We start from the raw sequence: 12,115 nt of genomic DNA, 5'->3' as shown, positions 1-12,115 counted from the left end.
ATTCTGCTTTCTGATTAGAAGTTGAAGCTGTACATGAACATCATTACAGCCTGGGAATCATTGTATGTTTTCTTGGCAGCATCAAAATCTGGAACAGCTTGACTATTTACTCTACTGGCACCATGTTTCTATTTATTTGAGGAGTTAATTCATTTTTAACTCATTTGAGTTTGTAACTTCCCTATTTTTCCACTTATTTATTTATTTATTTCTATATATGCATCCCATTTCATAATACCAGATTTTCCAAGTAGTGAACTGATAGTTTTTCTGTATTTTATGCAGATGCTTTTGGGCTCAAATAAAAGTGCCATTTTTTAAATTATTATTATTATTTTCATATTTAGAAAAAAAGTCTTGAAAGTCCTAGAATGTAAATTAGTGACTTCTTTGACCTCCTCTCCTAGCATCAAGCACAAGAGCAGAAAAGCAGCTCTTTTGAGCAGAGATCATGTACCAGCAAAGTCTGCCTGGATAAGACTGTGATATTATAGAAAAACAGCTCTATAATGCTGTTCTCATTTCAGTCTACTTCCTAAATTTGTATCGCTGCATTTTATCCCACAAGTATAGTGACGACATAAAGTATTACCTGAAATGCTGTATTTTCAGGATGAATGACTTCCAACACTACCTTCTCAGTCTGTGGATTTGGCACATGGAGATAAGAAGTGCATGCTGAAAACAAGCCAGCTGTGGATCTAGGAATACTTCTTAGCTATACACCTTACTTGAAAAAAATATTTGATACCATCAGATTTGCTCTGTTTAGCCACAAGAGGGCACTCCCTTAATGTGTGTCGTTATTAAGACAATGTCCTTTAGTAGAGACAAGATAGACTCGTTTTCTATCTAAACCATTATTCCAACAGTTCATATAGATGCGTTGAAGAATTTCATTGTTTGTGATCCCAGCATGCATTTGAATTACATTAAGTTAATATTATTTAGCTGTGACAGTACACTGTGCTTCATAAATAACTGATAAGACAAAAAAACAGTGGGAAGTAAATAGGGTTTTTCTTCATTATCTTTAGAAATAGCAGAACACCATAATAACATTTGCTCTCTGTGATGAATTTGAACTGGTCACAATCAAAATGAAAGGTCTTAGGACATGCTGCTTTCAGAACCATGAGAAATTTATGAAAACAAGGAAAGACATGTTCTATGTGTCACCCACTCGTGAATGCTTATTTGAATTTACTTAAATATGCCATCATATGCAACAATATACAGCACAAGCATGGTCCGCACAGGAAACTGATTCAAGCACTCAAAGTCTGAAGATTGTCACACCCTCCCTAAAGCAAAACTCTGATTTTATTGACCTACTTAGAAACAGATAAGATTTTGTGTAAACTTCTTCTAAACAGTCATGAGTGTACTGTATAACTTACCATAGTGTGTTTGTTTTCAGTCCTGATATTTTATACATATAAACCTGTTCTATTTACCAAAACCAAACTGATTTTTCCCTCCTACTGAAGTCCAAATAAAATTTTGCCCAGAAACAGAAGATGGATTTTGTCCATCAAGAGTCAGCTATGTTCCTGGGCAATCGGTAGTGCTCTGGCCTGATCCTTGACTTCTTCTCCTGAGGACTGGCATATTTCCACTTGGATGGAGACATTTTCAGCTTTTTTCTCTTCTTATCTGTACACCAGACTTTTTCACAGTATTCCTCCACTCTCTGGAAGTTGCTGTAACCTATCAGTTGAAGAAATTCTTTGTACCATGGTTTTGATACTTGAGGTATGTTGCTCTGCATTGGGCATGGCATTTTGTGAGATATCTCCTCCTCATAGTCTTTACTGAACATTTCATCTACACGTTCTTCCTCGACTATTTCCAGGGTGATTTTTCTAACAGTGTGAACTATGCTGTGTTCCACTGTCTGACAAAAATAAGTCCCTGAATCCAGCCTATGCAGCTTCAGAAATAAGAGGCCGAGGTCCATTTTGATTATTCTATCATCTGTCTTCACCTGAAAAAAGAGATAGTTGCATTATTACATTACATTGGGGCAGGGTATTTTTTTTTTAAGCAAAAGTACTTTCAAGAATATAATATTAAATGTTGAGAGGCAGATTAAAGATCCAAGACCTTTTATTTCAGAGTTTGTAAGCAAGAAAAATATTTACTTAAAGAAGAAGTTGAGCTGTGAAAGGAAAGCAGTCTACAAAATCTGGCAAGCATGGCAGAACAGACAGTGGAACAGACAGTTTTCTGCTTTCCCAGCATGGGTTAGTCATTCGCGGCTAAATCACAGAGAGAAGTTAGGATGAAACAGGCAAATAAACTTCTGGATGGAAAACACGTGGGCTTTTGCCAGCTGACCTGCCATAACTATCTCCGTGAATGCTCTTTTACATTGTCAAATGTTTTTGAAGCAGCACTCACAGACATTTTCAGATCATATAATCACAGAATCACCAAGGTTGGAAAAGATCTCTAAGATCATCCAGTCCAATCATTCACATATTACCAGTATTTCTCACTAAATCATATCCCTCAGCACAACATCTAAACATTTCTTGAACACCTCTAGTGTCAGTGATTCCACCACCTCCCTGGGCAGCCCATTCCAGCACCCGACCACTCTTTCAGAGAAATTTTTCTAATGTCTGACCTCCAATCTGACTGTAGGAACATTGTGATCTTGAAGCCTCAGTTCTGTGTGCATGTTGGAATTCCCCCTGAAGCTTCTGAGAACTAAGTTATTAAATACTGTATATTCAGAAATGCTGGCATGCAGGGAGCACAGAGCTTTCTGAACAGCAGAAACGCCCAGCAGAATGGAATCCTCATCTTTCTATTTAGCAGTAAGATGCTGGGTGTTAGGTAGAAGTGCTTCTCTCTGCTTGGGATCATCTTTTTCTAATGATGATAGAATTATTTGTGTAAAATGGAATAAATATCAGAGGAAAACATTATGATCAGTTCATCCTAGTAGTATAAAAATGTACTGAAAATGTTAGAGTCTGAATTTACACTTTTGTTCCTTAATATCTGAGGTGGTAGGTCTAAAAGGAAATACAACAACATATCCTCCTCCTACCTCCTCAGTAAAAGTCCTCAGGTTTCACTAAAGACTGAAAGACCAGGTATTTTATTGTATGAATAATTATGATTAATGGATTGGGATCTTCTCTGAAAGTACATGGGGAAAAACAATATGTGAAGAACTATGCTGGGATTTGAGACTAGACAGAAACTTCAGAAAGAAATGTGTTTTATGGTGACCACTTCATTTTAGATATCTACAGCTGTCTGTGGCATCCTTGTTTACTTTTCCATTCATACCCTGTGATAGTCTGAGGCTTTTCTGCTATGTTCTCCCATATACTAAATGGGGTTAGCTACACTGACATGTATCATGGAGGTACCAGAGAATTAAATATGGCAACAGTTATAAAATGCAGGAATCATCATAGAATCATAGAACTGTCTGAATTGGAAGGGACCTTTAAAGGCTACGGGGTCCAACCTGCCTGCAATGAACAGGGACATCTACAGCTCTATCACGTACCTTTACAATTGGGTAATACATATAAAAGAATCAGAGAGTCACCAAAATCCATTTTCAGAAGGCTTTGTGATATAAAGGGTGAGGCAGCAAGAATTAAGAAATGCTAAGCAAGACTAACATTGGGAGTAACATGTACAATTTTCACCTCCACAATAACATATAAAGAGAAATGGTAGATTCCTTTTTGTTTTGAGACCTTAACAAGTTTAGCTACATTTCAAATATTTATTCACTTATTCAATTTCAAGATTCTGAACTCATACGCCAAATGAAATTACCAGGCCTATTAACTCAGTGGAGCATAACGACTCAGGTGAACATCACAATCTTCCCTTATACTCATGTACATTTCAGTAACTGATGACTGGCCTTTCAGTGAAGATGCAATATTCTGAACCATGGGCTTAACTAATTAAAAGATTAGAATTTAACGATAGTTACCTCTTCCTTCTTAGTTTCATGGGCTCTCTGTACAAACCAGATTACTTTTGCCTGTAAGGTCCGAGGGGTGCATTCCAGAAGGGTGCTGTTGTACTCTATTCCGTAAACCAATCGCTCCTCAGTCTTCTCCAGGGCTTCTCCTGAAAGGAAAAGTTTTAAAATATATGTCATATATGTGTCAGTTTGTTTCTGACAGTCCTTGCCACCTCCTGACTTCAGGCTAGACTTACTTTTAAGACCGAAATTTAATCTACATCCAACCACATTGTTATTGCTAAGTAGTGCCTGGTGAAGGTCTGACTTGTTAAGTGAATTTTCCCATCATCTCAACCTCTCGTAGAATATGGCCATAAAACAAGTGACGCAAATTGGGCCATGATTCTGCTAAGATTATACACAAAGAAGCAGATCTCAGCCCTTCATATTGCCATTTGCTTGTGGCTGTTACTTATCAGTTGTTCATCGATTCGATTTTCAGTTAGTTAAACAGGAAGATACCATATATGCTCCAGTACAACCACAAATTAAATATCTTTTATCTGGTTAAAAATGACAACATATAGCCTTCTGCCTTTTGGCAAAATCTGTACTTTCTGTGCCAGGCATTTGTTAACAGTTTGTAAAGGCGTGAGTAGATTACCAATGAACTGCTGGCCAAAGCACTGCTGAGCTGCATTTCCATGTCGTACGTCTTGTCTGCGGAAGCGTCTAGAGAGGAAAAATAAGTCTTTTTTGAGAAAATGTGTTTAGTATGGAGATTGTTGGTGTACAATGAGGAGGTATTCATTAAAAACATGAAGAGCAAAATCTTGACTCCTAAAAATGTAGCACTATTGAGAAAGATACTTACACATTGATGTTTTATCTCATCTCAACCAACATATCACAGAATCACAGAATTGTAGGGGTTGGAAGGGACCTCTAGAGATCATTGAGTCCAACCCCCCTGCCAAAGAAGACTCCTTACACCACGTCACACAGGTAGGCGTCCAGGCGGGTCTTGAATATCTCCAGAGAAGGAGACTCCACCACCTCCCTGGGCAGCCTGTTCCAGTGCTCCATCACCCTCACTGTAAAGAAGTTCTTGCACATATTTGTGTGGAACTTCCTATGCTGAAGTTTCAGCCCATTTCCCCTAGTCTTGTCCCCACGCACTACTGAAAACAGACCAGCCTCACCACTATGGCCCCCACACCTCAGGTATTTATCAACCTGGATCAAATATGATCGCATTTGTTAAAAAAAAAAAAACAACAGCTGAGGCTTTTAAAGTTCAGCTAGGCAAGGTGTTTGATAATATTGCCCAGGTCTTGCTCTTACCACGAAAGGCCAGATAATCTCTGAGACCAGTTCCAACCTGGACCTTCCAAAGATTCTATGATTCTTTGCTTCTAAACAACTCTATATGACTACACACTAGGCAGATTTACTAATTGGCACAAATAGACTTCACTGAAATTATTAGGACCTTCTCATAATGCCTCCTATTTTATGATGTTGGCCCACAATGTTAGAGGTGGATACAGGTGGTATGGAAGTAGAGAGTCAGCCTTCCTGCTAATATTCCATTACATTTTGTTGCTATGAGACAGAAGGCAGCAGAAGGGCAGTCTGACAGAATGGTACCTGACAAGGAAGTGCGTATGAAGCAAAAGAGTGTCACTGAATTCCTCCATGTAGAAAATACTGCACCCACCAATGATTACTGAACCTTTATGGAGACCAAACAGCGGATGTGAGCATAGTAAGGTAGTAGGTGGTGCATTTCAGCAGTGGTGACAGTAATATCAAAGAAAAACCATGTTCCATATGCCCATGCACAGCTGTCACATTACAAAATGAAGATTCTCAATCAGCTATGCAATAATATCTACAGCAAATCAGCAGAGTATGACCAAAGAGCTGTGAATCAACTTCAGTGTGTTGGAAATGGTGACAATGTTAAAATACCACATTTTGCACCAGATGAGTCCTGTGAATTTTCACACAGGAAAGGAAAGAACATCATAAGCAAGTTTTTCGGGACTTGTTGAACCAATATAAGTCTGAAGGTGACAGTTTCCTGGACTGCAGCAGCACCAGTGGCGAGAGGCGGTGTCACCACTATGAGCTAAAGTTAAAATGCCAATCCATGGAGAGACAAAATGTGAATTCCCCACTGAAGAAAAAGTTCAAGATTCAGCCCTCAGCAAGTAAAGGTAGAGTACGTGATGTATAATCTGTAACTTTTAATAAAAAATTATCTGCAGGAAAAGAATACGGCCATCATCACCATCACCCACATGTTTCTTTACCATTTTCCCAAGGACAGATGAGGCAAAGTCAAAATGATCCAGAGAGAAAAGGCTTCATTGCAGTTTGAAGACATGAAGCAGCAGACTGAGTTTTCATGTGCAGAACAAAATGTTACAACAGAGTGACATTTAAGTTAGCACCCAGATCCTTTCTGTGAAAAGCATTATACTCAAATGACAGCATATAATTTAAGGCAAGGCAATTTAAGATATTTTTCAAGGCAATATAAGGAGAAAAACAAAACAAACAAACAAACAAACAAACAAAAAAAACTATTCTTCTGCCTATCGGCTTGATTAGTGCTGTGAAAGGATATTCAGCAGCAATAGAGACTTAGGAAAAATACATAGGTATTTATTCTCTTCCCCCGAGAGTCAGTACATTGCAGGCCGGTACGGCGGCACCCGGGCTGCCAACACAGCCGTAAAAAGAGCGCAACCCTCAGGGCCTGGCCGCAGCCCCGCACTAACGCGCCCTCTGGTGGCCGATTGCAGGTAGTGCAAGGAGCCGTGTGGTCATGCGTTCGGGTTAGCAGATCTACAAAAGGTGGATGGAATTTATTTTAAGATACAGCTCTTTTTCAGCCCGGACATTTTGTTGGCATAGATCTTGGAAGAAGCTCATCAGTGGAATTTAGCGCTTGTTTGGATAAAAACTGAACCTGCCTAAATCACATTACTGTGAACAGTGAACTAACACAGCTATTTAAATCCTGGAACTCTTTGCTTTCCAAAGAATATTTCAGTGAAGTTGATTGCAAAATAATTTCTTTCTGGCATCTCAAGTATCTGCAGTATAGTGGAGCTGCTCACCTGTAACTACTGTGACATTATGGTATTCTGTACTGCCAGCACTGGAATGTGGGACTTTTGGCTCAGTTTTTAAGTCTCCCTAATTAAATCCCATATTTAATTAATTATAAAGATTACGAATTTGCAAGGAATTAAAATATATGCTTTCAGAATTAAATAAGTTAGTACTTGTTGCCAAGCAGAGGGTGGTTTGTGTTCTGTGGTTGCTTTTGCTTTGTTTTCTGTTTTTTAATTTCTGCTGCAGTTCTCTATATCCTTCATGTGCCTCAGTTTACAGTTGTTTTTTTATTTTGTTGTTGTTTCATGCTTCTCTAAATACTTGTCATACCCTGAAGGCATTAAGGTCTAAAGCAGACAGCACATGAACCAATGAGAGCAGGATATACTGTGCATCTCTGCTTCAGTTCAACACCAGTTGGACAGAAATTGAAAGAGATTTCTTAGTGCTCTTAACTGCTCTCGCAAGGGCTGCTCTTACAATTCAGAAGTTCACCCTACACAACTTGTGTAAAAGTCTACATCAAACCCTGAGAGAAAGCCAAGCCAAATTAAGAGGTGTCTGCTCTGGGATGTGGTATCAGATGTGTCTAGAGCAATGGCAGGGTTATCGCCTGAGAAGGTGATAACTCTTGTAACTGAGAAGGAGAAAACTCCACGTTAACTCATGAGGCCTGCTCTTCCTAGCAATGGTTCCACCTGAATCCCAGCAGTTAAACAACTTCTGTATGTGTGCCCTGAGCACTCTTTGCCTTGCCATCTACTGCACAGTTAATACAAGCTCATAGCTGTTGAGAAGTTCTGAGTTTTTGACACTAGTTAAAGTGAACAAAGAAAATACTATTAATTCCTTTCAATATTAGGTGTTCTTGCTGGCTGTTCCCCAAACTCTTAAATGTAAAACAAGTTTTACAGACCTTGAGAAGATTCAATAGAGTGTAAATCCCTTCTTCACTGCTGCAGCTCTTATCTTGAGAGCAGGAGGGTGATAAGAGAAGTATTTTCTTCTTTTAGGGACTGACCTGATGAATGCTAAGGAGGTAAGGCACAGGAAAGTGCCTGGAGTGCTGCCCATATCACTGGATAAATGCATCTGTCAGGGAACTTAGGGACTGCTACTCTGGAAGTTGTCTTAGGTGAGAAGTATGCTAAAAATGTGCAACTGAGTTAAGGAGTGAGCAAGTTTCTCTTATCTTTTCATGGATGATAAACAACTTGCACAACAGCATAAATGTGGGTGCAGCCTAAGCAGGCTGGTAGGGAAGCTTTTACCCCTTACCCTTTTCCCCAGATGGTTTTTACATCTCAGATAACTGACCCACAAGCATTATTACAATAACCCAATTTATATATACATTATAGGATATAAATCTGCTTGGCCCATCTGTTCACCTTTCTTAATCTGATTCCAAGGTCTCATGTGGAGCAGGAAGCCAGAGCCTATGTTCCTCCCATAGGGCTGCTTGCAAGAGACATGAGAAGACTATATAATCCTATAAAGTGGGATACCTTTCCTACTTGGCTTAACCTGCCCCTCAGTGTAATAACTCCAGGAGATTTTTAGCATGCTGTCATTGTCTTTATTTCTCATTTTGACTTTTTAATGCTCACTATCCTCCCCCAAAAAAAACACATTATCCAACAATTTCTGTATTTGATATCTTTTAGAAGTTCTGTGAAAATGTCTGGATTAAGTTATACATGTTTTATATGTTTGATCAGGTATCTTTGTCACTGAATTAGAGAACTTGGGTTTGAGAGGGAGGGTAAGATGATAGCTATATGGCAAATCACTGCACAAAGAATGAGGGCCAGAAGCCATGAATGAGCAATTGGTAATGGTGAGAAGTCTGCCCAGGGGTTGTTAAAGCACCCAAGTTAGGTTCATGGTTTGAATGGACCTCCAGAACAATCTGAATGTATAAATTCATCTAAGTTCAATTTTCACTGCTGGAAATGTGTGGCTATCAGATTCTTGTTGTTTTTTCTCCTCCTTCCCCCCAAAAAAATTCTGTTGGATATGTAATTGCTTTGTGATATCCTTACTGAATAAATACTGCTAAAATGCATCCCTGATTTTGTAAAGAATGAAACATCCATCTTTCCCTTGCTGACCAAAAGAAATGAAAGGAAACTGAGGTTTGCTTAAAACTTTCTTCAAATAATAACTAAGTAGTTGTAATAACAACTACATTTAATTCATGAATTATTCCTTGTAATGCAGTTTATGCCTGTTGTGGTTTAACTCGGCAGGTGGCTGAGCACCACTCAGTTGTTCGCTTACTCCCCCACCTCCCCGGTGGGATGAGGAAGAGAATAAAAAATACAAAGTAGAACTTGTGGACTGAGATAAAACTACTTACTGAGATAGAGAAAAGGAAATGGACAGTAGTTATGAAAAATGTATGTAAAAAGTGATGCACAAGCAATTGCTCACCACACCCCAGCTGATGCCCAGGCAGACCTCTGAGCAGTGGAAGAGAGCTATGTGAACTTCCACCCCCCTCAAAACTCCTGCATGAAGTCATATGGTATGGAATATCCCTTTGGCCATCTTAAGTCACCTGTCCCTGTAATTCTGTTTCCTCTCAGTTCCTTGGGCTCTTCGCTGAGAATGACCTGGGCTCTGTACAACACTGTTTAGCAGCAAATATAAACATGTTATCAACACTGTTTTCCTCCCAGAACCAAAACACTGCATCATAACTGACACTTGGAAGAAAATAATTCTGTCCTATCTGAAATTAAGACAATATCCACCCCTTATTCCATACTACTTATATCATTCCCAGGTTCCACAATTTCTACACATCCTAGCTAATTACCATGTCCTATCTTGTTTTTCCTTATATATACACTCATATATTATTCCCATAGTCTATGATTTATCCATTTAATTTGTCCATGGTATTCATTTAGTCAAAACTTTGGGATTCATCTTTTGTAAAAATCCTTCAGCGTATTAGGAACATTTCTGAAGCTATTTCACAAAACAGATTCTACAGAAAGAAGCAGTTCTCACCTCTTTGCCTGCATTCCTGTGGGGTAGTACCGGGAGCAGGAGATGCCATCCCAGGCACAGTAGGGATCTCGAGCCAGGCAGCAGTCAGCACAGGCTGTGCCATACATGTCACACTGGTGAAACTTCACTTGTGCTATGACTGACTCAGTTCCAATGTAGAGCTGTTGCTGGAAAAGCATAACACATACAGTTCAGTTGCTAGAACCTCCAAGATGACTTCTGTAACAAGTGGAGTTTTAAAGAAATATTAGTTTCAGCTTTGTTGTGCATCCAGCCTGTGCCCTGAGGGAGGCAGAGTTACTCTGTAGGAAAACTGACAACAGTCTAAACTCTCATGCATGAGGATGGTGGAACAGAAGGAAATCAGAATAAACAAATATGGTTTGGCATTTCCTTGCTTTTGAAGTTTCAACTCTGTAAGCTTTGTGTTTAAGCAGAGACTTATATATTCCTTTTTCTTCCTTGAGGTAGTTTCCTCCTTACACTTCTGTCACCTAACCAATCTGCAAAAAAAAAAAATCTTGACATAGAGTACTAATCAAAGGTCATCTTTGAAAAAGTTGAAAGCAACCTCAACCTTAAAACTGGAGTTATCAGGTATTCAGGTATGTTTAGCATTTGATGTTGCTACATACAGTATGTTCACACATACAAATACATAGTAGCACTATGTTTTATATAATCCTTCAGTACAAAGGACTTAGATTTTATTTTTTTTTTTATGCTACTGTACAGTCTTTTCTTATAAATTAATTGGTCGCACTTTACTGTTTGTTTTTTGTTTTTTTTTTTCTTCCTCAGCATTAACACTAAGAGTGTTTGAGTCATCTAAGTTTTCCTTTACAAAACAAATGAAATATGATCAATGTGATTCAGAAGTGGATGGGATAACAAACTCAGAAAAGAACATCTTGAGTTTACAGGGATTTGAGACAAATCTTGTTACTGGTGAATGAAAATGGACTGAACTCAGAAATATGCACTGCAATAGGAAATGCTTTTTCATGGCTCAGTTCCAATGTTTTTCCAGACAGAAAAATGATTCCTTATGAACTCTGAACAGGTTTTATCCAAATGGCCAAAGAAAGCACAAGCTTTAAGAACGCTATATTAAATTTTTTTAAAGCTGGAAAATGCAGTTAGCTCATTTAACCAGGCTTGCCTATCACAAACCATGAAATTTAGTCCAAATAGTTGATTCATGTCCCTGATTACATACCCTCTATTTTTTTAGGTTACTAATTTTAACTCTCAGAAATACCAGTGGAAAAGAACAGGAGAAGCTGGTAACAGCGATATTTGAAGACTTCTTCAGCTGAGATAATACAGATAAACAGGAACTGAATTGGATAACTAAACCTAAGATCCTTGTTAGAGGGCAATTCTTCCTTGTCTGCCAAGGCTGCAACATGACTGTCCCAGAAGATGTGAATAGCACATTCAGTGACATGTATAAAAAGGAATTTTCTCTTTCATCTGTTAAAAAGAGTAAGCTCTCCTGTACAGTTTGGTTCATTAGAGGAGAGTAAAAAGCATCCAATATCTAGCAAACAGAACATCAAAGAAGAGCATTCTCTTCTAGCCACAAAGATTAACAGCTCAAGCCTGAAACAAGATATTTTATTATATCACTGACATAGTGAAGACTGGTGATTGTTATCAGGTTGTTGAAACAAAGCTAGCAAAGAAATCTCTATAGGTTCACAAACTCTACAGTTAGAGGAGACTAGAAAAAAATGTTTAGGCAGAGAAATTGCATAACTTTTTTTTTTTCCCACATAATCCTAACTACATTATGCTTCTGTGCACAAATCTAATGTTAAATGCAAAATGATTTTGTGCCAGCTATGTACACACATTCCAGCATTCAATTTTCTTTAGTACCAGGAAACTGCATGCTATTTCTAGATTAAATGTGCCCATACTCAGAAATCTGAATTGACTTTTATTGCTTTGAAATCAATCTTCAAAGCCTTCCCCCTCCTTTGCTTCTACAGTGTCACTAAGTTGGGTGAA

General features: G+C 38.5%; 1 protein-coding gene across 1 annotated transcript in view; it reads right to left on the bottom strand.

The window, feature by feature from the left end:
• Nucleotides 1–345: 345 nt before the first annotated feature.
• SEMA3E (semaphorin 3E) overlaps nt 346–12,115 on the bottom strand; it is a 117,360-nt gene continuing 105,590 nt past the window's right edge. The window contains exons 14-17 of the mRNA XM_072333320.1: nt 10,100–10,266; nt 4,614–4,681; nt 3,974–4,113; nt 346–1,987 (exon numbers count right to left, since the gene is read on the bottom strand). Coding sequence (XP_072189421.1) covers nt 1,535–1,987; nt 3,974–4,113; nt 4,614–4,681; nt 10,100–10,266 — 828 coding nt within the window. The 3' untranslated portion in view covers nt 346–1,534. The remainder of the gene's footprint in view (nt 1,988–3,973; nt 4,114–4,613; nt 4,682–10,099; nt 10,267–12,115) is intronic.

Source organism: Excalfactoria chinensis, chromosome 1 (assembly GCF_039878825.1).
Source record: "Excalfactoria chinensis isolate bCotChi1 chromosome 1, bCotChi1.hap2, whole genome shotgun sequence".
NCBI classification, from domain to species: Eukaryota; Metazoa; Chordata; class Aves; order Galliformes; family Phasianidae; genus Excalfactoria; species Excalfactoria chinensis.
The sequence above is the reverse complement of the archived record's forward strand: the minus strand, read 5'-3'. Positions and strand labels throughout refer to the sequence as shown.